This window comes from Rhinatrema bivittatum, chromosome 1 (genome assembly GCF_901001135.1).
Source record: "Rhinatrema bivittatum chromosome 1, aRhiBiv1.1, whole genome shotgun sequence".
NCBI classification, from domain to species: domain Eukaryota; kingdom Metazoa; phylum Chordata; class Amphibia; order Gymnophiona; family Rhinatrematidae; genus Rhinatrema; species Rhinatrema bivittatum.
The window spans coordinates 328961386-328989326 of record NC_042615.1 but is presented as its reverse complement, the minus strand read 5'-3'; the positions used below and the strand labels follow the sequence as shown (position 1 = coordinate 328989326).

The following is a 27941-nucleotide window of genomic DNA, read 5'->3' as shown; positions in this document are numbered from 1 at the left end:
CGTCATTAGGTGGAGCCAGGAAGGACTGCCCACCACTAGCCCTTTAAATGTGTTCAATCTGTTAGGAGTTAGCAATCTGTTAGGGAGTTAGCAAGCAGATAGGGATATATGTGGGTGGATTCTTGGGCCAATGGCAAATGACCACGCCCCTGGGGGAAGATCCCCAGAGGGACCATTGGTCAGACTCAGAGTTTGGAGACAGACACACTAGATCTTTTATTAAATCATATAAGGAACCTCTAGAGGTGGCAGTAGTGAGCTGGAGTGCCCGGCAGGGCCGTAGTCCCTCAGGTACTGGAACAGTGATCCCTGGATGACTGAGCTGTTGAGAAACTGAATATAGTGAGTAGGCAGGGTATGCAGAGTTCAGGTAAGGAATCTTGATAGAACACTCACACAATGGTCTCATAGAAGCCCAGGAGCTGGAATGAATAGGCCCTCAAGGAGCGAGTACCTGGTCCCAGGGAAAGCTCTGAGAGAGTGATGGTAACTCACTGATGCAGTTGGCAGTGATGACTTCCAGGCAGAAGAGAATACAGAACAAGTCTGGGAACAAGGGCCCTCGAGGAACGAGTACTGGTTCCAGACTGTCACCTGAAAAACAAAGGAGAGAGTGAGGTCCCCAAGGAGCGGGTACCCCTGGTAAGTCTGAGAAGGCAGAGTAGCTTGGAATCTGAAGCAAGGCTGCTCCATTCCATTCCCTGCTAACTCCCAGTGTTAGCAAATTCTAAGACCTTATATATCCATCGCGGGTGACGTCATCTCAGGGGGACGCCCCTGAGGTTCACGCCATCGCCAATACTTATGTCGGGGCCGCGCTGCACTTGCGCCCCTAGGCCTCCAGGAAACATGGCGGGTTGCAGCGTCTAGCCAGTCCAGGGACGCCGGAGGACTTTGGCAGAAGGATGCTGCAGCAGCCAATCTTCCTGCGGTCGAAGAGGGAGTCGCCAAAGAGGTAAGGAGGGCAAAGAGAGGGCATCGGGAACTGACGGCAACAACAAAATGAGGCAGAGAGTAGCAGCCGCGTGCCTAGGAGGAGGGCAGGACCTCAGAGAGCGGCATCCATGCCGCGAAAGAAGAGCAGGCCCTAACGTCGGTGGCTCCCTGCCACGAAGAGAGAAGATTGATGGCAGCTCCCTGCCGCAAGAAGAGGATCGCCAGAGCGGCCTCCAGGTTGCAGAAGAGGATCTGGTCGATGGCGGCCTCTGGGCCGCAGAAGAGGAGCATCGTGGCTGCTGAAGGATGGCAGACAAAGTCAGTGGTCTCCAGGCTGCATAGAGACCCGGACAGCAGCGCCTCCCCACCGTGGGCAGCGACGGTGATGGCAGCGGCCTCCAGGCCGTGAAGGATGTCAGCAGCAACTCCGGTGGCAGCAATCTCTGGGCCACAAAAAGAAGGAAAGCTGGTGGTGGCCTAGCCGCAAAGAAGGCAGCAGTATTTGTCAGCCTCCGGGCCGTAAGGGGGAACTGACTCTTGCCACGTGGAAATGGTGGTGTCAGCTGTGGCCTCCAGGTCGCATGGAGGACTGGTGGCAGCAGTTCCCAGGCCTCATGTGAGGCCTGGTCGGCGGTGGCAGCAGCGGTGATGTCAGTGGCCTACAGGCTGCAAGAGAACTGTGGTGGCAGCGGCGGCAGCGACAGCCTCCAGGCCGCGCTGCAGGTAAGAGGTGAGAGGCTGCTTGTGGGACTAGCTCACAAGCAGAATCGCAACATCACCTGTCTCAATGTTCCCTTTCACACATGCATGCTCAGATACACACCCTCTCACACACACACTCAGGCACACATGTTTGTGCTCCCTTTCAATCACATTCTCAGACACACATACATGCGCAAATACACACACAGGTCCTCTCCTCATACACACACAGGTTCTCTCCTGCTCATACACACACACACACACACACACATCGGTTCCCTCTCTCTCACACATACACACACACACACACACACACACACCAAGCACTCTCCTGGCAACCATGGGCCCTCCTCTTCTTCACTTCCACCATGGAGTAGTTTGGGAATTGTCTCATGGCCTTTTTTTTTCTGGCTGGCTGGCAAGTTGGGACCACTGGGGGACCCCAACTCCTTCCTCTCAGCTGCACAGCAGGTTTTGAACTGCCAGGAAGCCCCACAGCAACTTCCTGTTGGCCGTGTGGTGGGTTGGGAACTGCTGAGTGGCCCCACAGCTCCTTTCTCAGTCGCATAGCAGATTAGGAACCACCAGGCAGCTCCCATTGTATTGCTGTCTTCTTGCCACCTGGCAGGTTTGGGACTGTCAGATTGGCAGCACCCTCTTCCTGATCATGGCCTCCTGGTGGATTGGCTTCTGGCAGTGATGTGCTCTAAATAGGTCACTGGGACATAATGGGTTAATGGATGTAAAGCTTACTTTGCCATTCACCTACACCTTCTGAACTCACACCCACCCTTGAAAAAAAAATAAAAACCTTAATCTCTAAGCATCAAGGCAAATCAAACAGGAAACAATTAAATCAAATATACCAGTACATCCATAGACTCTTGACTTCCCTGCAAAATTTGCTTTAACAGTTTACCTATCCAGATAATTTGGGTAGGAGAACCTTCCACCCCCAACCACCCAAACAAATTTGTATAAAACATTTATTCCTTATCACCCTACAACACAGTTCCTACACCAAATTTAATCAGAGCTTTCCCTCCCCTAGTGATTTAGTTTTCTTAATGCTTAATCAGCAAATGCCAATTCTCAAATCATCCTCAATCTTACTGAGGAATTCAGGATTCACATCCTTTGTCTTACTGAGACCTGGATAGGAGAGAGTGACATGATCACTTTTGCCCAGCTCTATCCTCCAGGATACCAAATTCTTCATACTCCCCCCTCCAATCCATGGGCCGCAGAGGAGGGATTGCTATTGTCTTTAATTAAGCTGCTCCTCTAGATCTAATTGCCTCCCAAAAATAGGTAAAGTTGACTGCTTTATCCTGAAATTCCAAGGCAAACGAAGACCTAAACTTTCTTCATCTACTGCCCACTGGATAATCACTCTGTCACCTTTCAGAAGCTCTCAGAATTCCTATGTGACATAGCTACCGCATCCCACAAACTCATAGTATTAGAAGACTTCAGTTTCCAAACAGAAAACCCTCCCAAAGGTATCATAGCTTCCTTTTAATGCAACATAGAGGATCCCAATGTCATCCTGCTAATTAAGGTACCAAGGCTCAAACATGGCCATTCTCTGAACCTAGTCTTTTATTTCACAAACATTCATTTAGATCCTTAAACAAAATCTGTGATTGAATCTCTTGTTGAGACTATTACCTCATCCAGGCCACCATCCCAATCTTATTTCTTACCCATCTAACTGCCGCCCCCACCCATGTAAATATCATACCAGGAACCTATCTTCTGTTGCAAGTGAAAATATTAAAAATCTCCACAACATGCCAGAAAATATTACTCCCTTAGACCTACCCAAAATCCTAATCCAACAATGGAATGACATGTTCAGGTCAGCTATCGATATCCTGACCCCTCTCAAGCCAAGTCCCACCAGACCCCCCCCCCTAGAAACTTCCCATGATTTCATGAGAGCTTTCTTCCCCTCCTCAAACAGCAATCTCATCAACTGGAGTGAGCATAGCAGAAACACAAATCAGACAAAAAACTGCGCACCTGCAAGGAACACTCAAAAAAATACAAAGAACCCATCTGATAGGCAAAAAAAGACTATATTTCAAAACAACTAGAACTATCTGTAATAGGGATGTGCAATCATTTTTCCCTAATTAGGCAATGTCAATGAAATTGCCTAATTCAGAATGGTTTGGGAGAATTGAAAAATTATTGAATTTTTCTGAAAATTCAGAAAAAAATCATTTTTGAGTTAGCACGCTAATGGAAATTAGTGCGCGCTAACTCATGTTAGCATGCACTAACTCCCGATAGTACGCACTAACCCGAAAATCAGGGCCCCCGAAAAAAAGACCCAAACCGTGGGAAAAACAAAATTCCTGTGGGTGGGGCCCCGAAACGAAGCCCAACACGAAATTTTTACCCGAAGTACATCTCTAATCTGTAACCCATCCAGACAAATTTTTCAAACTAGTAAAGAAAATATCCAACACAGAGCTCATATCACCCACCAGCTCTACAAGAGACCACCCAGCAGAATGCTTTCCAGAATTCTTGTTGGATAAAATCCAAACTATACGCTCCTCCTTTGATGCATCTTCCTCCACCACTTCTAACATAAATATCCCAAACCCACTTCTGGCAGATCCACCTTACCTCCCACCATCAGTAGGCCTCTATTTGATTTCAGAACTATAATGCACCAAGAAACTGAAAAATAATTCTCCAAAAGATCAATCAACCCACAAGTCCTTTAGACCAATTCCCCCCAGATTTATCTGCATCCTGAAACAGGACCCTGCCCCTTGGCTAACCTCCATAATCAATGCCATTTTATCCCAAATGTCTCCCTACCAAACTCACTGAAAAAAGGTGATCATCAAACCTACCCTGAAGAAATCAGGCTCTGATCCAAAATAATCAACTATTTTTGCCAATTTTTCTACTTTCTCTTCCTATCCAAAGTATTAGAAAAAATGGTTTACTTTCAACTCCTTAACCATATTGAGAAGATCAATATCCTGCATCCTCAACAATACTGCTTCAGGAAAGGTCATGGAACTGAATCATTCATAGTAGCCATCAACAGTTGTATAATTCTCAATGCAAATCAAGGAAGAGATTCTATTCTAGTTATATTAGATCTTTTGGCTGCCTTTGACAAAGTTGGTCATCTTCTACTGATCCAGTGCTTAAGAAACATTGGCACTGAAGGCACTGCCCTCAAATGGTTTCAATCTTTTATTTCTGACAAAACTCAAACTGTCTTTTGGCCAACAAAAATCCACTCCTACAGACCTCTATTCTGGCGTGCCTCAGAGCTCTGTTCTCTCTCCTAACCTCTTCAGTATATACATTTGACCAACCTGAGACCTGATCCAGTTCTATCCAGATGACATTCAACGCTGGGTCAAAATAGGACCTAATCAAGCCTCTTCTATTGCTAATCATAACAACTGTCTAACTGCAGTAGCCTAGTGGCTCACCAACCACAAATTTAAATTAAACCCATCTAAACCAGAACTCTTTTGGCTAAGCTGCTGAGGTCATCCTGTACTTTCACTATGAGAAATCCTGCCTCATCCCAAAGAAATGATACAAAACCTTGGAGCGCAACTTGGCAGAAATCTCATGATGGAATAACACATCTCAAAGATAGTAAGGAATTCCTTCATGTATCTATGCCAGATCCACCAAACCTTCATACTCCAAGAGCCAAGAAATTAGAATGCACGGAACCAAAGAGTTTCACATGTTGAATGGGGGGTGGGAGGGGAGAACCCCATTCCAACAGTATCTTTCCTCTCTCAGTACTCCCATTCTGCACTACTGTTTTTTTAACCCCATTCTGTTCTCAGCAGTCTCTCTCAATCACATCCTGTTCCCACCAGTCTCTCTCAATTTCCCCCACCCTGTCCCCACCAGTCTTTTTCTCTCTCTCTTTCAATCCCATCCTATTTCCCCAATTCCAGTTAGTACACACTAAAAAACGAACAAAACTGTAAACCACAGGCCCTATGGGGGGGGGAGTACACTGTCATACCTGAAGGGCAGGATATTATAGTGTAGCCGTATGTGGTCCTTGGCAGCAGGGTCTTCCATGGGGACCCACAGGGATGCAGTCCACGGTCCTCTTCTCAGTTGTGTCTCCCACCCAGTGCTGTCTCCCAGGGAATGGAGGGGAGGCAGGGATGTGGTAAAGGAATATATTCTCCTTTTAAGTTATAACTTTAACAATTTAATTCAATATCAAAGAAGGCAATTGCCAACAATGTACTTTTCTTTCCCTTTTCAGTTTACAACTGAAATACTGAAGTTCTCGGAACTACAGAATAGTAAATATATATATGTTGCGATCCTGCTTGCAGCAGGGCTGCGAGCAGTCTCTTACCTTCACAGCCCAGACCTCCTAGAGTGGCAGGAGCTGCTTGTGCCACTCGCTCGCGGTCCTGAGACCGCCCATGCCTTCTTCAGCACGGCAGGCTCTGCCGCTGTGCTCCAACGTGGCAGGAGCCGCCGGTAGAGAGCTCTCTTACTCTGCGGTCCTGAGGCCGCCATCTTTGCCACTTCAGCGGCTGCCCGAGGCTGTGCCTGTCTCCTTTCTTTGTGGCAGGGAGCCGCGGACTTCGGCCTGCACCGCAGCCCGGAGGTGCTGACATCATCCTCTTCGATGCAGCCTGGAGGCCGCAGTCCCCAGGGTCATCTTTCAGCAGGAGCTGCCCCCGGACGTTCTCTTCAGCGGCAGGATGCTGCCTCCATCGCCGGTCCCTGCACGGCCCAGCTCTGGCTCCTCCTTCCTCAGCAGGGCCGCTGTCCAGGGTCCTTCACCTCTCCTGTTTCCTCTCCTAAGGCGTGGGCCGTGCCTTCTTCCTGGATTTCAAGGGCCAGTAAGGGAGTGGTCCTCCTGGCTCCACCTGCTGATGTCATCTGGGAGTCACTCTTTCTGCCCTACAAAAGGGCTCCTCCGTCATTCCTTCCTCGCCTTTGTAAGGAGTAAGTCCGCCTTAGGGCTCCATGTCTTCCAGCTCCTCCTAGGCACTCTGTTCCATGTGGGATCCCGTGTCTTCGTCATTGTTCCATGTTCCGGTCTCTGCTCTGATGTCTTGATGTTCCCTGATGTTCCTGTCTCCAAGTTGTTCCAGGTGTTCTCCTGATGTTCCGTTCCTGTCCTGACATCTCCACCTGTTCCAGGTGTCCGTCTGTTCCTGATGTCTTCGTCCAGATGTCTTCAGCTCCATTCTGACCCATCCCTCGTGGTCCGTGACCACCCCCACTGGTGTGTGTAGGGCGCTGGTGAGTCCTTCCATCAGATGGTGCTGAGGAGTCATCTCATCCCTCATCTGACTTGCCTGGTTCATCTCATGGATCGAAGATCCTCATTGTACAGCTGTCTGATCTCCTTCTCTGCTGCAGTTCAAGTTCTGAGGACCCCAGTTCTTATTCTCCCTGCACTGGGTTTCGTCTCAGTGTTCCTACAGCGGGTTTCATTTCAGTGACCCTGGCTCCAAGTTTCACCTCCATTCTTCATCCTGGCTCTGAGTTTTGCCTCCGAGCTTCATCCTGGCTCCAAGTTCTGCCTCTGAGCTTCATCCTTCTTCTCTTATCCTGCCTGGGTCTTCGGAGTACTTGTGCCTGCTTCTACCTTCATACGTCTGTCCTGACGTCTTTCATCTTGGAATCCTAGTCCTTCTCTTCAGTACGCATTGCCATCTTGAACTCTAATGTATTTGAGACGGTCAGCCTGCTGCTTCGCCTCCAACGTGGTCCACGACCATCCCGGCTGGGGTGTGTAGGGCGCATGGCGTGGCAGCACTCCTTCCAAGTTCTACCTCATCATCTGTCTTCATCTTCCTCATCGCCTGAGTCTTTGTCTACCTCATCGCCTGAGTCTTTGTCGACCTACGTCTGAGTCTTGTCCTGTGCCAGATGTCTCCGTCCACCATTGACCTCTGTCCAGCCTGCAACCCTTTCCATTACCAGTGGCAGTCTGAAAGGGCTTGGAACGGTTAGAGGACTGTTCAGAGACGATCATTGCATTGATAGTCTCACCTGGGCATACAGATTCGGTAAGAGGCCCCTGGTTCTCCAGTTCCTAGACTTGGACCATTTCGTCATAGGGGCACACATCTTATCCTGCACTGGGGAGTGCCCCCTAGCACTCCCTTCCATCCTCTGCACAACACATACACACACACATATATATATATATATATATATATAAGGCTGATCATATACTTTGGTAAGTATGCTTATAGGTTCTAGTTCTTTCTCTCACTTTTCTGTCCTTGTCTATTTATGTCTATGTTTTCTTTCTAACTGCTCTCACTCTCTCTCTCTTGTGTATCTTTTCTTGCATCTTAATGTCTTTGCTTTCTGTAGGCCTATTTTCACTGTTGGTGTGTGCACACTTAGGGGTAGATTTTCATAGGGATACGCGCGTACCCCCTGAAAACCTACCCCAAACTCCCCCTGCGCGCGCCGAGCCTATTTTGCATAGGTTCGGTGGCACGAGCAAGCCCCGGGACGCGCATAAGTCCCGGGGCTTGCATGGAGGGGCGTGTCGGGGGCGTGCCGGGGGCGTGCCCAGAGTGACGTGGCATTTCGGGGGTGTGTCGCGAGTGACGCGGCATTTTGGGGGCGGCGCCGCGGGCACGGTTTCGGCCCGGGGGCGTGGCTGCGGCCTCCGGACCAGCCCCCGGACCGGAACATGGAGCGCGGAAGCTGGCCCGGCACGCGCAAAGTTACGCCTGCTTCCAGCAGGCGTAACTTTGCCGACAAAGGTAGGTGGGGGGGTTTAGATAGGACCGGGGGGGTGGGTTAGGTAGGGGAAGGGAAGGGAAGGTGCGGGGGGGGGGGGGTGGGAGGGAACGGAGGCAGGCTGCGCGGCTCAGTGCGCGCAGGCTGCCGATTTTGGGCAGCCTTGCGCGCGCCGACCCCGGATTTTAATGGATACACGCGTATCTATTGAAATCCCGCGTACTCTTGTTCGCGCCTGGTGAGCGAACAAGAGTACGCGTGTGCGCAGATTTATAAAATCTGCCCCTTAATTTATATTGAACAGCTTGTTGGCATGACTGGCATTTGAGGCTAGCTGGCATGGTCAGGAACTCTTGATAAGATGGTCTTTCTTCTTGCTACTAATCTATTCTTTAACAGAAACTAATAAGAAAGTCTATCTCCCTATCCCTGTAAATCATCCACCGGCTAATATGTGTGCTCTTTATTACAATTATCTCTGATGGCTTGGTGAAAGTGTAAACTAATAAAAATAAATCATAAATAGGTTCACTATTTTATGACAAGGACAGTATGTCTTTATACTTGCTCTTAGATTCATGCACATCTTATTATACCAGTTCATTCTAGGGAAACTTGTGTGTGTTAGCTCCACCTCCTCACTGATTAAGAGATTCTAATTTTGAATTGTCAACTGCGATGTTGCTGTAACCGCTATAATGCCTTTGTGCTTGTGGCTTTATTTCTCATTTCTGGCCAGGAGCCTTGCAGTATTATTATAATGACTTAATAATAGAGCTTGAGCTCCTCCTTTTTCTTCAGGAAATCCTTAATATTTGTATATGTATCACTGAGGCACTACATCTGAGTCAAATAAAGTGTTACAGGGCAATTTTTTTCTTTATCTTATTTTTCTTCTTTAAATAGGATATTCACTATACATCTTGTGCTCCAAAGATTTTACTTTTTTGTTTCTTACAGTTTGTAAATGTTACCACTTTTTCTCTCCAGCAACTGTGCATCAGTCACACTGTAACTATTAGATCACTCACTCTAATGTCTAATCAGTGCTAGCTCTAACTTTACCTTGGCAGGATTCCATAGTTAAAATTTATCCACCACTCTCACACATACATTCACTCTATATCCCAACACTATCCTTGTCTATTAATAATATTTTTCTGTGGTTTTTCTCTTTTTCAGAGGAGCTATAGTAAAGCTGTCCCTCTCTAACTGCGGTTCACCACTCTACCTCTATTCTTAACTGTCATCCAATTTCTAGCATCAAGAAATTAATGCTCTTGTTGACATCATCATTCAAAAATAGTCCTTGCATTGGTTGGTAAGGCTATTAAATAAACTTCGATGGATTTCCTCATTGTTTATCGCTGATATACTCTAGGTTAAATAATTTTTGGTAACATAAAACTTACCATGATATCTTTATTGTCCTGTGGACATTTGTGCTTTAGCTGAAATTGGTAGTATTATGCTAGTTTTTTTTCTGGTTTCTAGGAAAGCAGTATCTATGTGACCAAGGTTATTATGGCAATTCTAGTTTTCATCAGGGATGACTTGATCCAAACTATTAGAACTGGGTGAATGGAAACTACCACTGCTTAAAAATTAAGGGCCTGATTTTCAAACACATTTGCACTGGTAAAACTGGTAAAAACCAGTAAAAACTTTACTTTAGCCATATAAAGTGGGCTTTTGAAAATTACTACGATATATGGCATTGAACTGCCATAGGATTTACCTGTATAAGTAAACTTTACATGAATAAATGGCTTTTCAAAATTGCTACAATAGTATGTTACATTTACGTGTGTAACTCCTTTGAAAATACTCCCATCTGTCCATATTTACCTATATCACTATAAACCCCCAAATGATCCCTAAGCCATTCATTGGCATTTACATTCACCTTTTAAAACTATTGTTCTAATAATTCAAATAGCATCTGGGCCAGGGACCCTATCCTCTTTTTGGAGTTTTTAGGGATTTATGACCCCAAAATCATCAGGGCTCCATTGGGGCAATTTATACCTTTAAAATATGCTCTGGAGGCATGTCAGAGGCCCCAACATTCCCAGGATCTCCATATTTCACCTCTGTGCTTATTTTATTATTATTATTTTTTTTATTTCAGTTTCATTTGTCTTAGCTTTTATTAAATTCAATAGTTTTTAGCATGGAACGTGATTCCTACTGACATCATCAGTGACGTCAGCAGGACCGCAGCCCCCATGTCGATCACTGCACCAGAGCCCCCCGATGCCTCCTGCAGCCGACCTCTCCCAACCCATGCTGGCGGTGCTTCACCTTTACCACCGCGGCTTGGCTCATCATGGGAGGGCCAGCAGCATCAGTGCTCCAACCCCCAGCTGACTGCTCTGAGCACCTCCCCTCTGAGACATCTCTTAGGCCATGGGGAGTCTGTTGCTGGCTTCTGCAGTCCCGCATGAGTCATGGCTCAACTTTCACTCTGGGCCCCTCCTCTTCAAAGCAGCCCAGGATGTGGAGGGAAAAAACCGGCGGCTGCTGTAGTCTGATGCCACACTGCCCATTTCTGTCCCTCCTTCCCCCATCTACTTTCTTCCCTGGGGAGACTCTCTTGACTCCCGTGGCTGAAATCGCATCCTGGCTGGATCGCGGGGAGCCTTTCACTGGCTTCCCTAGCCTTTTCCTTTGGGAACAATTCATGGCTGTCTCCACATGACTCTCTCTCAAACCTTCCCCGGATCCTAGCCCACTGCAGGCACTGGATTGCACCACAGCCTCAGCACAGAACCCCTGGCCTCTGCTCTCTGACCCCTTTCCTTCCCCAGGTGTTTTTTTTTTTTTTTTTTTAATGGGAGCTTCCAGTCCAAGGCCTCCTTGCCTCACTCCCATGGCTGCTAACATGAACAAGGATCTCTGACAATCAATTTGTGTCCCTGCAAGCCTCATCTCTCAGGGACCTAATCAGAATCTGGACTCCCTGCTATTAATCAAGTTGACTTAGATCATAACCACCGCTATTACTAGCAATGGTAACATGGAATAGGCTTAGTTTTTGGGTACTTGCCAGGTTCTTATGCCCTGGATTGGCCACTGTTGGAAACAGGATGCTGGGCTTGATGGACCCTTGGTCCGACCCATACTGGGTTCTTATGTTCTTATGTACCACTGCCACCAATGACTCCAAACCCAGTAGCATATACCCAGGGCTCCTCACTCAGAAATCCAGGTAATCAAACATTTTATTTTAAGCTATTTACAAAAAAAACAAAAGTGGAAAAATTTTAAAAACAAAATTAAAAATTCTTGGCTGCACAGTCCTACTAATGGATAATACGCTGTTTTGCATAATTATGCATCTGTTTACTCCTTAGCATGATCTACTTGATTTAAGCAATTTAAAAGTATTTTTAATAAATTATGATAAATAAATTAGCATATAGTTTGCATTTATACTAACACACGCTAGTTTATACATGTTAACCATGATGTTTATATATGTTAGCTTGTGGTAGTTAATATATTTCCCCCCCCCTTTTTATACCCCTGAAGTAACTTTTTCCCAGTTTTCTACCGCCTTCTTCAACTTTCGACGCCTCCGTAATTCTACGTAGTTAAATGACACCTATACAGTTTCTCCTGTACATAGTCTCCCCCTACTCTTTTATATTATCCCCATACCTCCTTCTAATTATGCTTTCCCCCTCCCCTCCTACCCCTTGCCCACCCTCTCCCTCCTCTCCCCCCCTTTCCCCCTCTCAATTCAGCCCTCATGGTTTATTTTTGTACTGTTTTATTTTTATTTGTTCACTTTGTTATAATGTTTCATTGTTATATTATATTATATTGTTATACTGTATCTCCCACCTGAGTTCTTTGTAAACCGGCATGATGTGCTTCACGAATGTCGGTAAATAAAAGTTAATAAATAAATAAATAAATAAATAAATGTTAAAAATGTGATGAATTGGAATCTAATTTTGAGGTCAAATCAGCAGGAGGCATAATGTGTTTTATTCTCAACTTTCATATGTTGATGAAGAGATCCTCAAACCTGATCAGGTTTTTCAGGATTATCACAATGAATATGCATGAGGTCTATTTTCATGCCTCCATTGTATGCAGTTGGAATATGCATGTGTTCTCTTTTCATACCTCCATTGTATGCAAATATATCTCATGAATATTCATTGTGGAAATCCTGAAAACTGAACTGAGTTGTGACCCTCGAGGACAGAGTTTGGGGATCCCTGGTATCATCTGTCAAAATGTGAAATTAGAAATTAGAAAATTAGAAAGTGACTGGAGGACATTAAGTTATGAGCCTAGTTGAATATGACAAGAATCTAGAAGTTTGTATATGCATAAAGAGAAATAGTGAGTTATCCCTTTCTGCATGCAGAATACCACTATTTTTGTGGAGGGCGCAGCTCAACACAGCAGCATCTTATTGTCATCAGAACCACAGAGATGCTTGTGAAAGAAGAGGCACTTTCAAATATTAAACTCTGGCTGTACTGTCAAACCACTGAGTCCACTAAACTATTTATGCATGCCTGTATAATTTCCAGACTTAAGTTTTTAACTTCACCTGTGGGATAGCACAATCAGTCTGTACTTCCCAGAGGACAAAGGCACTCTGGATTCTGCTGGCCCTACATAAACTTTAGTCTTCACAAATGGTTCAACATAAACAGCTTACTTTCAGCAATGTTGACATTCAGCTTTTAGCCTTTTACCTTTGGGACAGAGACGTGTCAGAAACTGCCTTCTCTTGGAGTCTCTGAGCCTGTCGCTTCCCACCTGGACCCAGACTCTTATTGCTACTCAGGGGATCTACCCACAGAGCTACCAGCATGCCTAACTTTTAGGGTGGACCAGGCCAGATGCCTGGCCCAGTATTGTTTAAGGCAGGTTTTTAGGGACACTCCTTCACACCAACCCATTTTCTAACCTCTCATCTTCCAAATGTCATTAATCTTCATTGTGAATGCATATTTATGAAGCTAAATAACTCCTTCTTTTTACCTTTTTAACAAGCATGTGAAGGCCTTTTGACATACAATTTCTCCTTCCTACTTGTGCAAAGTTGAAGGTCTCATCAGTAATTCATTAAATCCCTATTAATACTAGAATTTCCTGTTTTAAGACCACAGTTATGACACCTCCCCCCTCCTCCCCCACACTGCTTTGCTCCTTTTAAATGCTGCCATTGCCTTTAATTGCATTTCTACTTGTTTTCCATTCATAGTAATATCTAGTGCTTAAGGAAAACAGCACTCTATGTGCAGTTGTTCTTAATTGGCTCTTTACTCTCCATAAACTACTTGGGACCAATGCACTCAAGACTTTTTCTAACAATAATAGTAATATTAATAATAATTCAACTCTGGAATTACCTAGAAATCAGAAAATAAAATGGAAATCGTAATGACTTTGTTCCACCAAAATGTTTTAAATTGTTTTTGATAGCCCTGCTGTTAAAGACTTGGCACTTGACAAGCAAATGTTTACACAGTTGGTTCTGTTATTGTAGTCTTTATGTATGTGGACAAAACTTGGCCTTCACTAATATCTCAGTCTATTTATTTTACAGTCAATCTCCCTCCTACCTACCCACATACTTCAGTCTTGAAGGAACGGCAATATAATGACAAGCATGCAAAATGTGTCATGTGTTCAGTTGTGAAAACAAAGAAACAGGAACAATTAATTGTTCTGGTCATTTAAGGTATTTAGCAACCAGAAATCAAATTTTGCAATAATCATTATGGGCCTGTGATGCAGAGCTGTACAGCTCCTCTAATCAAGAACCACAAACAGGCTTGATTTCAGGGTATCAACAATGAATATTAATTAGATATATATTTTGCATCCATTTGATCCAAGAACCAGATTCATATGGTATTTTGGCTGTGCTGAAGACCAGCCTTGTTTTGGCCATAGTGGGCCCCAAGTTGATTATCATGAAATTAGATTTCAGAATGTCATATGATTTCCAATTTTCTTACACTTCAATTTTCAATGTATTGGCTCTGATGAAACTTTATGGTGTGTTGGAAAGTCCTACTTGTTTGTGGTCACTATTGGATTTCTGATCTCTAATACAAAGCTCCATTTTGCTTCCTTAAAAGTGAGCTATATTATTTTGCTGTGAGATTTAACTTACTAATTTATTCAGCTGTATGATTTAATTTACTGGGAAATTTGCTGTAAGATTTAATTTACTGGTTTCATTGAGCTGAGTGTTCGCAACTTACTGGTTTCACTCTGTTTTGAATTTAGATTACTTTTTCAAGCTCTTGGGTTGCTCAGTTGAGAGCCAGATTGATCTTCCTTCCTTCTCATCCTGTTTCCTCTTCTTCTTATATAGTGCCCCCTGTGTAAGGGACATAACTTCTGGTGTGTCTGATTATTTAGGGAGAACAGATCCTTACTTTGGGAGAGCAAACTGATATACAAAGGATAAAAGACATACAGGGGTTGATATTCAAAGTTTTTGAGTGGCTAATATTGTTGCGTCCATCGGTCTCAGACGGCTTCGACCTCTGTGCCTCACCTTTCTTCCTGCTCTCTCCTCTAGCCTTGGGAAGATGGCTACCATCACGTCTTCATGCCATTCTCTCCGACGTGCCCGGAATGGCAATGGCAAGGCTATCCGCCATGTTTTTCCTGAGGGCCTCCTAGGGTGCATGTGCGCACGCCACCCACGTGCAACTGGTCATGGCGGGAACCTCGGGAGCGTCCCCTCAAGTGACGTCATGCCATCCGGGTATTTAGCCTGCCCTACATTTGCTAACAACTCGAGTTAGCAAGGATTGAAATGCCTCCAGTCTAAGCTACTCTGCCGCTTCCGTGCTGCCACTGGAAGCTCTCTCTGCCCTTCGGGGTTATTCATCTAACCTGGGTACCCACTCCTCGGGGGCCCTTTGTTTTCTTTCAGGTTCCTATCTGGGATACCAGGTACTTGCTCCTCGAGGGCCTGCTCTCCCTGCCTTGGTGCCTGCAATCCAACTACTTCTGCCTGTCGGGATCTCCATCTATACAGCTACCAACATAGTAGTAATCTAACCTCTGTCAGTCTGTCTCATCTACAGCTCAGCACTGGGAACCTGCATCTGGAACTCCCTATACCACCGTGTGCTGCTAACATCTATCGTTGTGGGATGGGTCTCCTCTGCCAAGGACCCTTGGACTGCTACTACTGGATCACCTCATTACTGCCACTTCTGGTGGTATCATTCAGCTGTATAATAAAGACAAATCTTCTGTGTTTGCGTGTGTCGAGTCTAGCCTGGTACTGCGGTTCCTCACTGGGCTTCTCCCCATGGGAGTGGACAACACCGCAGTACCCTAGAATCCACTCTAACACCTCAAAACCTTAACAGATTGCTAACTCCATGGATTCAGCTCAGCTTACCGCGTTGCAAGCCTTTCCAGGCCTGGCCCAGCGAATCTTCGAACAACAGAACTCGCTGGCTAACTTGACTACTGCCTTTAACCAGTTGCACGCACAGATGAATACACCGACTACCGCAGGTAAAGAAGTTATACCGCCAGAAGTGACGGTCAAGACTACTGTACCTCTATCTGCTCCAACACGCTTCTCAGGTGAAGTTTGGAAATGTAGGGGATTTATCAATCAATGTTGCATGTACTTTTCTCTGCAACCTAATCAGTTTCCTACAGCTTATGCCAAGACCATGTATATCCTGTCTTATCTGGACGGAAGAGCATTGGCTTGGGCCTCTCCACTGTGGGAGCACAATGACCCTATCCTGCATGATCTTGCCAGGTTCCTAGAACTGTTCAGATCGGTGTTCGATGACCCTGCCCGGTACACGACAGCAGGATCTACATTGATTCATCTAAAACAAGGTAATAAACCTTTGCCAGACTTTGCCATAGAATTTAAGACATTGGCTTCAGAATTACATTGGGACCCTAGATGCCTGAAGACTATCTTCTTTGAAGGCCTGAACTCCTGGTTAAAAGATGAGCTGGCAGCTCGAGAGATGACCGAGACCTTAACTGAATTAATGAAGTTGGCAACAAGGATTGATCACCGACTTCGTGACAAGGTTCAAGAGGTCAAGAGTCCCAGAAGACCACTTCAAGGAGAGACTTGAGTGAAGTCTGTACCCAGGCCTATACCCTCAGGTCCTGTTGCTGGTGAAGAAGAACTAATGCAATTACGGTCGCCCGTATGACATAGTGAGGGCAAAGGTAGCGCCGGCGCCACTTTGAAGATTGGCAATACGGCCCGCGTGCAGGAGGTCGCTCCCGGACCCCCGCTGGACTTTTGGCAAGTCTTGTGGGGGTCAGGAGGCCCCCCCCCAAGCTGGCCAAAAGTCCCTGGGGGTCCAGCGGGGGTCCGGGGGCGAAAACCGGACGCTCAATTTTGCCGGTGTCCGGTTTCCGAGTCTGTGGCTGTCAGCGGACTCGAGAACCGATGCCGGCAAAATTGAGCGTCGGCTGTCAAACCCGCTGACAGCCGCCGCTCCGGGCTAAAAGGAGGCGCTAGGGACACGCTAGTGTCCCTAGCGCCTCCTTTTCCCCATTTCTACCGCACCACCTCATTTGAATACTGAATCGAGGGGCCGGTGCTCGCGCCGGGAGTGCAGGCGTTCGTCCGCTCTCCCGCGGACTTTTGCCTGTAGGTAACTTGTTTCTGTTTGCACAACAATTTTTTTTTTTTTGTTGTTGGTGCCTGTGACTTAATTCATGCTGCCACACTTATCGTGTCGCAGAAAATGGCTCCAATGATCAAAAAGAAAATGTAAAACTACAGATCAGTTATATTGATGTCTCCGGTGGGCAAAGTACTAGAAATACCACTGAAAGACAGAATAGTGCAATATCTTGAAGCCAATAGGTAACAGGATCCCAGGCAACATGGTTTCATAAGGCCTCCTGACCCCCACAAGACTTGCCAAAAGTCCAGCGGGGGTCCGGGAACGACTTCCTGCACGCGAATCGTTTTTCTGTACGGAAAAACGATTCGTGGCAGGAGATCGCTCCCGGACCCCCGCTGGACCCCCAGGGACTTTTGGCAAGTCTTATGGGGGTCATGAGGCCCCCCCCTGCAGTCGAATCGTGTTGCCTTATGGCCCCCCTGCAGTTGAATCGTGTTGCCTTATGGCCGGCGCCATTTTCCGTACGGGAAAACGATTCACGTGCAGGAAGTCATTCCCGGACCCCCGCTGAACTTTTGGCAAGTCTTGTGGGGGTCAGGAGGCCCCCCCAAGCTGGCCAAAAGTCCCTGGGGGTCCAGCGGGGGTCCGGGAGTGATCTCCTACGCTCCTGACGTCGGGGGACAAAAAACAAAATGGTGCCGGCGCTACCTTTGACCTGTCATATGACAAGGCAAAGGTAGCGCCGGCGCCATTTCTACAACGCACCCGGAGGTCCGAGAGTAAAAGATCACACCGGGACCCTTCCTCTGGACCCCAGGTAATTTAAGGCATTTTGGGGGGGTTCGGGAGGCTGGGGGATTTATTTTAAAGGGTCGGGGTGGGTTTTAGGGTTGTTTTAGTGTGCCGGTTTTCCCGCCCTCCCCCTTCCCCTCCCCCTTCCCCCGATTTACGATTTTTTGACGATAAATCTGGGGAATTGTTATTGTATCGCGGCTCTAACGATTTTTGACGATTTAAAATATATCGGACGATATTTTAAATCGTCAAAAAACGATTCACATCCCTACTTTGTACTGATCTCTAACTTGCAGTATCTTTGAACATTTCCTCTTATGTAAGTATAATTTTCTTCCTGTAATTCTGTTAATTATTTCTTTTGTTTTTGAGTGAATGTCACTAGAGTCTAGCCAGACCTATGTTGTTGTGAGAGTGCAAACTTAGCTGTAGGATGCAGGGTGTATTGTCTCTGATGCTCCAAATTGGTGCTTGTGGAAATCATTGAGAGCAAGGTAATCCTGGTTTTGTGGTTCTAGTCCTCTTCTCTTTGGTCGCCTTCCAGGAACCATAGGAACAACCTATTGGCCTGACTTTAAGAAAATAAAAAAGAAAAACTACCTCTCACCATATATCTTCCGGCATTCTAATAATGTGGCTCTATTATGTGTGCAACAGGGAACCTACTATGTACTGAAATTCTAACTAATAAAATAAAAGAATAAGCAATTGTCCTTAACTACTTGTCCTTTCTCTTCCTGTGGGAACAGAAAATATTTTAATTATTTTTCCAGCCACTCTTCCAAAATGTCCCACTCCTTCCTTGCACAGAGAGTAGTTTGTCTGAATTTGGAATCTCCTTTAGAAATCTGGCTTTTTGCCTGTATTGATAAAAAAAAAGACAGTTAAATTGTCCTGCTTAATGTCTTTTGAGTGTTCAAACAGTAACACTGGCTCAAACTATTGATTTTTCTTTAATGTATTATATCTCAGTATATAGAAGACAAAATTGGGTAGATTCACTTCTCACTGGTTCAGTCCAGCTTTTTCCCCTTTGTCCCTTCTAACAGAAAAGTTTCAATCTGGGGCTAACTGGATTCAGAGCTATGCCACAATCAGGCACTTCATTCTCCCCTTCTGCTTGGAATCTTGACTTTACAGTTTTCTCGGTGACATTTTAACTAGTAAATCACTTCTGATTAGAGCTGGTAAATTCCACGTTCCTGTTCATTTAATTATATTTTAACTTTGTCTGTATTTCTTCCTTACCTTGACAGTAGATGTTCTTATTTTCACATTCTCCTCCATTCTTTGACTTGCTTAGGGTTTAACAATGATAGATTTTCTCTCTCTGTTCCCCTCGTTTCTGTCTCACACAAACAGGGTTTTCTCCTTTTTCCTTGATCCAAGGCAGAGCTTGAGCCTGCCTCTGCACAAGACCAGTGTTTTGGCATTTTTGTGGTTATGTGGAATGGTGGATGGGTTTTAGATTTATGAGGTTTTGGTATAGTGGATTGTTAAGTAGATTATATGAAAATGTTTAGGTGATCTTTGGTTTTATTTCGTTCCCCAGCAAAAGTCAGGTGGATTGAGCCATGATTCCAGATTGTTTTATTTTCTGTGTTTACTGATGTACCTATTTTTAGGGTTGTACTTTTACATATTGAGTTTATTGATGTATTATGATGATATATTTGATTATTGCATTTAACTATTTGATGTAAACTGCTTTGAGTAAAACCTGTTTCGAGAAAGGTGCTTTAAAAGTAAAAAAATAACACAACATAAAATAATATATACCAGTGATATTCAACATGGCCCTTCAAGGACCATTGCCAGACCTAGTTTTAAGGGTAACCTCAATATTTATTTTATTTATTTATTTATAAAATTTATGAATCATTTCCCAGGTTTTACAGTAAAATCTTCCAAAGTGATGTACAGTAAAATGAAAAACCCAGAAATAATACAAAAATAAAATGATACCCCACTTACACAAAAAAATAAAAAAATTACCCTACCAAAGAAATATACTTCTACCATTAACTTAAAATTAAAACAAAACAATTTATTGCTAGGCCAATCTATTACTTTATTAATTATAATTCAGAAATCATCACCCACATTTTTATCGCATGGCAAAAACGTGTTAGATTAGATTCTTCTCTGATTGATAAAGGTAGATCATTCCATAACTTTGGTATAGTCATAGAAAATGATCTATTCTTTAATCTTATATGACAAAAAATCTTTGGAGATGGAATTTGAAACTCATGACAATATTGTGAATGCAAAGTTCTGGCTGATGATTTTAAATGAAGCCTATGAGCCATGTGAGGAGGGCCAATCCCATGAAAGATTTTAAATGCAAATACGAGTAATTTAAGTTTGCATCGTAACCTTATGGGTAACCATTGTAGTTTCATTAAAAGAGGAACTACAGTTTTATGTCTAGAACATCCCATAATAAACCTTGCTGCCATGTTTTGGACCATTTAGAGCCTTCTAGTTAAAATTCCTGTAAAGCCCCAATATATGGCATTACAGTAATCAGGAACTGCAATTACTAAATCATACAACACCAATTTCAAAGCAGCAAAAGTCAAGAATGGTTTTAATTACCGCACCAGTCTTAGACATCTTTATGATTTTCTTAAAACTGTACTAACCTGATTTTCCAAAGTCCAGCTAGAATCTAACAGCTCTCAAGGACCTGTCCTCATCATGCAAAGCAACTTGATTCTTAGACTAAATCGATACAAATAGATCTGATCCATATTCATATTGGATATCCTGAAAAGCAGATCATTTTGTGGTCCTAAAGAATTGGGTGTAAACATCCCTTCTTTACACAGTCACAAATTGAGACCTGATCCAAAATGCCACCTTATCTGCACTATATTCTTACTGTGATGCAATTGCATATCAAAGCACTCTCACTAGCTTTATTTCATTTGGTGAGATGCTCATGCCTGCTCATGTCTTTTTCAATACCGTACTTCATCCACCTTCAAAGAAAGATGTTTGAATTTTACTTGAAAAGAAATGGGAGACTAAAAATAAACCAGTATATACTGAATGCAAGGCGAAAAAGCTTGATGATCTCACATTTCTTGTAGAAGATTTTAAGGGTGTGCAATCAAAAAAAATGTCATTTTGTAGTTTTGTTTTGCTTTTTAAATTTAGTTTTGTTATTTTTTAGTGTGCACTAATTGTGAGTTAGTGCACACTGATGTGAGTTAGTGCAAACTAAATGAAAATAGTGTGCACAGATTGGAAATCAGTATGCACTATTTTGATTTAGTGCCGGATTTTAATAGCCATGCGCGGGCATAGATTTGTGCGTGCAACCCAGCAGACACAAATCTAAGCCCGATTTAATAACATGCACGCACAGCCGCGCGCATGTTATAAAATCCGGGGTCGGCGCATGCAAGGGGGTGCACACTTGTGCACCTTGTGCGCACCAAGCCCTAGGGGAGCCCCGATGGCTTTCCCCATTCCCTCCGAGGCTGGTCTGAAATCGGAGCAGCCTCGGAGGGAACTTTCCTTCCGCTCCACCCCACCTTCCCCTCCATTCCCCTATCTAACCCGCCCCCAGCCCTACCTAAATTCCCCCCTAGCTTTCTTTTGTTATTTACGCCTGCCTCTGGCAGGCGTAACTTGCATGCGCCAGCTGGCTGTCGGCGCATGATCCCCCGGCACGACCATTGTGCCGGAGGCCTCGGTCCCGCCCCCCGACCAGCACCTCTTCCCGCCCCTTTTTCAAAGCCCCGGGACGTACGCGCATCCCGGGATTTGCGCACACCATCGAGCCTATGCAAAATAAGCTTGGTGCGCGTAACCCTCCTGCGCACGTAAGGCTTTTAAAATCTGCCCCTTAGTGAGCACTAACTCGCATAATGGGCCAGATTTTAAATCTTACACGTGCGGGGTACATTTGTGCATGCTATCCGGCACGCAAAAATGTACACCCGATTTTATAACATGCGCGCGTTAACGCACGCATGTTATAAAATCCAGGGTCGGCACGTGCAAGGGGGTGCACCCTTGTGCACCTTGCGCGCGCTGAGCCCAAGGGGAGCCCCAATGGCTTTCCCCATTCCCTCCAAGGCCGCTCCGAATTTGGAGCGACCTTGGAGGGAACTTTTCTTTCGGACCCCCCCCACCTTCCCCTCCCTTCCCCTATCTAACCCACCCCCCAGCCCTACCTAAATCCTCCCCACCTTATTTTATTTTTTACGCCTGCCTCTTGCAGGAGTATATTGCGTGCGCCGGCCAGCTGCCGGCGCGCGAACCTCCGGCATGGCCGCTGTGCCGGAGTACTCGGGACCGCCCCGGACTACTCCCAGATCGGCACCACACCCCTTCCCCCACCCCCAGACTGCCCCTTTGTCAAAGCCCCGGGACATACGCACATCCCGGGGCTTGCGCGCGCCACCGAGCCTATGCGTATATTATGCACGTAACCCTTTCAAAATCTACCCCAATGTGCACTAATTGAAACAAAACAAAAAAAGAAAAAACAATGCACATCCCTAGTAGACCACAGTAATTACCCATCTTTCCTACTTCTGTGTGGTCATTTCTTTAATGATTAGTCATAAAGTCAGAATCTGAATAGAATTTCAAAAATATAGTTTTTGTAAACAGATTGCTGAATACTGTCTAAGTGCTCGATTGTTTCATTTTTAATTTGGAAGTACTGATAAAGCAAGTTCATGATGAAGAGATTATTTTGGGAAATAAAAAAAATAAAAGCTTGATCTTCATAAATAAAGAAATAAGGTTTCAATTCTAGAAATAGCCTGCGCCAAGTAAGTGGTCAAATATGAGGCAAATGGCATGACATTTTTTGCTCATTCTGCAGAAAAGCTAATGATTTTCAGTTTGAAGAATTGTAATTGTATGCTTTTCTTAGAAACTGATAAAAAAAAAAAAAGACTGTGACTGTATTATGTATCTGATTTCTGGCTTTACTAAAACTCAATAAAAACTTGAAATCTAGAAAATCTATTCGTGGTGCCTCTTTCTCATGAAGATTTACTCCTGCATATCACTTTTTGCACGTCACTGAATTTTCGCAGAACTGGAACCTGAAAGATTAATTTCTGGGAATATTTTATGTACCTTCCACTAGGGTAGCATCACCAAAAACCAAGGATTCATCCCCCCAGATGCAAAAGGATACAAGCTAAACTGCAAAAGGATACAAAAGAAACACTTTTTTTTCCGTCTTAGTATTGACAGACTGATCCACGCCTGATTTCTATAAACCACATTCTGCAGCATTCTGGGAATTCCCTATTAAATAATGATACTTCTGGTCGAAGAACATACCAGAGGCATGTTCAAGAAGCCCAGAACACTCTGCCTAAGTATTAACCTCCCTTTCCTGTTTTTGGGCAGTAGCCCAAGTTCTGATATGCTCTGCATCAGAGTCATGCATGTCTAGAAATACCGACAAACCTGTTATATTTGATGATGATTTTTCCACCTACCCACATAGAGAACACCCTCTTTTGTCTTCCCCGCTGCTTCTGCCACACCCTGCTTGGTCTTCTCTGCCACTGCCACCACTCCATCTTTAGCCTTGGAGAGCCCTTTCATGAATACGTCCATGGCTAATGAATTCCTTCAGGCTACACAGAGAAAAGAAAATGCATTCAACTTGCATAAAGCTTTTTACAGTCGTATCTATTTATTTATTAAAATTTGATTATCTGCTATTCCTTTTGGGCATCATTCTACCTTTCCATCTTAATTAGACCTTTAAAAAAAAAAACATGTTTCACCCCACATTTCAGCCAACACAGAACATATTATCATTATTCACATCCTCAACCCTTCCTGGAAACTGCTGAAACATTTTAGAGCCTGTGAGTGCCGGTTGGTACATATGAATTATCTGAATATTCTTCTCTGGAGAGTTTGTTTTTGCTAAAGCAATGTTTATTTGCATTTTCTTTCTCAAATTGCCAATTTCTGTTTCCACAGAAAAGACATCACTTTGGGCAGTAACGTTTCTTTTTTAAATATCATATTGCATTCTTCCCATATTTTTGGGTTCATTGCATATTTGCAAATCCATTAAAAAAGTCTATTGTATTTATTTATAAATAACAAATAGCATAATGTTTAGGAATATAAAGTTAAAAAAAAAAAGAATACATGTTCCAAATATTGCTGTACTATATGATTATATATGCATAAACACTAAAAGTGCTATGTAGAGGTACAGAGCAAAATCTATGGCTTGCTCAAATATGTAAACAAAAGTGTCTGCAACTGTAATAGCATCATATACAATATGTTGTTGCATCAGTTTATTAGAACCATCATTAGATTGTAAAGAAAAATTCTGCCAGATTTATAAATTAATCTATAAATAGGCCAACAGTACAGCAAGGAGTCCTTTTAAAAATAATCTTACAGGTCCATGGGTACATTGTGCCTACGGACCTGCAAGCTGACTCAAGTTTTCAAAATTGACCCCAGTATGTCAAATTAATTTTAACATTTTTAAAATTATACCTCTAGGAATTGACAAGTGGAATTGCTTTGTTCCTGCTGGTGCTATCTTCTGCACTTTATTTATTTGTTTACACATGTATTTCACCCTTACAGACAAAAAAATGGAAAAAAAATACCCAGGGAAGATAACTTTCAAAACAGAAATGTTGTCATGAACTGCATGTACTACCTGGAGTTATACATGTTGCTGTGGACTGAGTGCTGTGATAGGATCCATGGGCTGTGTATAGGGTTGCAAAATTGCTCCAGATTTTCAGGACAGGTTAATCTAGTCCTGGTTTTACCCCATTGCATGCTGGGACTTATTCTGAATTCCCTATATGCATTCCTTAAGAAAAGCAAGACATTAAGTACTTGCATGCAAAGGAGGAACCAACTTCTTTACCTGCGGTAGTCGGTATATTCATCTGTGCGGCGATCGCCGTCATAGTGAGGGCAAAGGCGATCGGCGCCATTTTGAGTATTGGCGGGACGGCGATTTTGAGTCTCAAAATGGCGCCGATCACCGTCATAGTGAGGGCAAAGGTGATTGGCGCCATTCTGAGTATTGGGATCGGACGGACGGCGTGAAAGGAGGTCACTCCCGGACCCCCGCTGGACTTTTGGCAAGTCTTGTGGGGGTCAGGAGGCCCCCCCAAGCTGGCCCAAAGTCCCTGTGGATCCAACGGGGGTCACAGAGCGACCTGCCGTCTGACGCCAGGACTCAAAATGGCGCCGATAGCCTTTGCCCATACTATGTCACAGGGGCTACCGGTGCCATTGGTCAGCCCCTGTCACATGGTAGGAGCACAAGATGGCGCCAATGGCCATGTGACAGGGGCTGACCAATGGCACCGGTAGCCCCTGTGACAAAGGCTATCGGCGCCATTATGAAACTAGCACCGAGGGTCTGAGTGAGTTCCCGGACCCCACCGCTGGACCACCAGGGAGTTTTGGTAAGTCTTGGGGGGGGGGGGCAGGAGGGTGGGGGATTGTAGTTAATTTAGTAGTAACGTATTTACAGATTGACAACTTATTGAATTCTCCATACTTCCGCATGAAACGGAATTGACCCCCCACGAATACGGATCACGTACGCAACGAAAACTTTTTGCCTGCACATCCCTAGCAGGCACAACAGAAAACATGTACAAGAGAAACATTTTACATGTTATGAAATTGGGAAAGGTTTCAATAGAAAGAGAGAACTAAAGCAACATCAAAAAATCAACAATGGGAAGAGCCTGTGTTTAGCTACAGAATATGAGAAAATCTTTCTTACTAAAGCAAACCTCACAAATTACCAAGAAAGCCTCGCTGATGAGAAATCATTTCATGTTCTGATTGTGACAAAAGAAACTTAAAATTGCACCCAGCAACAAGATCAATTTCAAGTATGGGATGTAATAAAAGCTTATGTCACAAAAATGATACTGATGACAGATCACACTCTTGTACTAAATTTGACAAGTGGCAAGTGCTTCAACAGAGAAGGTTGGCCAAAATGACAAAGGGAATGGAACAGCTCCCGTAAGAGGAAAGACTAAAGAAGTTAGAACTTTTCAGCTTGGAGAAGAGACTACTGAGGGAGGATATGATAGAGGTGATTAAAATCATGAGAGGTCTAGAATGGGTTAATTTGAAACAGTTATTTACTCTTTCGGATAATAGAAAGACTAGGGGGCACTCCATGAAGTTAGCATGTGGCACATTTAAAACTAATCGGAGAAAGTTCTTTTTCACTCAACGCATAATTAAACTCTGGAATTTGTTGCCAGAGGATGTGGTTAGTGCAGTTAGTGTAGCTGTGTTTAAAAAAGGATTGGATAAGTTCTTGGAGGAGAAGTCCATTACCTGCTATTAAATAAGTTGACATAGAAAATAGCCACTGCTATTACTAGTAACAGTAGCATGGAATAGACTTAGTTTTTGGGTACTTGCCAGGTTCTTATGGCCTGGATTGGCCACTGTTGGAAACAGGATGCTGGGCTTGGTGGACCCTTGGTCTGACCCAGTTTGGCATGTTCTTATGTTCTTAACAGGAAGATTGACATCTCCCATGTCACTCTGTCTTGTTGCTATACCTCATCGCTTACATCTTAGGAGTCTTTCTTCCACTCAGAATTGCTGCTATACCCAGACTTTGTACCTTGAGGGTCTTGTCACTCTGCCTTGCTGTCATACTCTAAACCTTGGGGTGTTCTCGCCACTGTGGGGGGCTGCTTTGAATGTCTCATGGTGCCTAGGTGTGTGAATGCCATTCTTTGTGTTACTTTGTCTCTTTATCAGTGCCTTAAGTTCTTTCCTGCCACCTTTCTTGCTTCCTTCCCTCTTTTCAGTGCCTTAGGATGTTGATGCCATTCTTGGCGAAACTATGAATCTTGTGATGCTTTCGAGGAATCATGCCACTGTTGTTGGTACTTTCTTTTGAAGCCTAAGGGATGAATTTTCAAAGACTTATACACATAAAAATGTGTATATCTGCACATAAGTAGCATCTTCTCGCATACATGATATTTTGAATCCTCAAATATACATGCTTTTTTGTTGCTTTCATGTGCATACATATGTATGTAACAAATGGGCAGTATAGGGGTGTTCATGGGGCAGGGAAAATATTTATGACCATAGGTTACTATTTTAAAAGACATGGACGTAGATTTGCCAACTTACTCAAGTAATTTTACATCTTCTATTTATCTTCTGCTATTTATATTCTTTAGGGTGGTAACTTCTGGTCTGTGCTTGTTACCCCAATTAAGATGGATTACCCCTTTCCTTCATCTCTATCCTTCAGAAATGAGGAATCCCCTGTGATTAGCCGATGCCATTCTCCAACCGTCAGAAACTGTAATACAGGGGTACATCACTGGGAGCTCAGTGAGAGAAAAGAACAAGATGTTACTAGAAAGATACAAAGAGAAGGCTTCCTCCTGTTCCGAGTGAGTGAGTTGTGTACTATTAACCAAATGGGAGGTCTGGAGGAATTGGGGGGTGTTCAGGCTAAAAGACCAGGAAGGTCTTGATGACCTGGAGAAGGACTAGCTGAATTGGTGTAGAAACTGGTAAACCTGATCATTTCACTCAGACACATGTTTTAAAATATTCTGACTAGGGTTGCCAACTGGCTCCAGATTTTCAGAACAGGTTGATCCAGTCCTGGTTTTACCCCATTGCATGCTGGGACTTATTCTGGTTTCCCTATTGCATTCCCTAAGAAAAAAAGACTGTAAGTACTTGCATGCAGGTGAGTAAAACTGGATCAACCTGTCCTGAAAATATGGAGCCAGTTGGCAACTCTAATACCGACTCATATGCAAATCCTGATTTATGCAAGTAGGCCCCACTTTATTTTTATGCATATGTTTTTAAAATAGTTAGGAAAAGTACACACTTTCCATTCACTGAAACATTCAGTATAACACCATGCAGTGATCCTTGGCTTGTCAGAGGACAGAGCAGTCTGGAGTCTGGCTGTCTTCACTGAAATTATTATTATTTACACAAAAGCAATAGCAGATAAAACACCTGCTTATCTCAGCAGTGTTTAAATCAAACAGGAACAGTCACACATAGACAGTTTTAGCATATTCTCTGCATTCTCTACCTGCCTGGGCCTCTCTTTTCCTATCTGGACCTGCTCACTATATCCCTCGC

At 44.2% G+C, this 27941-nt stretch overlaps 1 protein-coding gene across 1 annotated transcript in view; it reads right to left on the bottom strand.

Annotated features, from left to right (window-relative positions):
- SNCA (synuclein alpha) overlaps window positions 1–27941 on the bottom strand; it is a 311737-nt gene that overhangs the window by 258283 nt on the left and 25513 nt on the right. The window contains exon 2 of the mRNA XM_029584960.1: window positions 23273–23413. Within this exon, the coding sequence (XP_029440820.1) occupies window positions 23273–23393 (121 nt within the window). The 5' untranslated portion in view covers window positions 23394–23413. The remainder of the gene's footprint in view (window positions 1–23272; window positions 23414–27941) is intronic.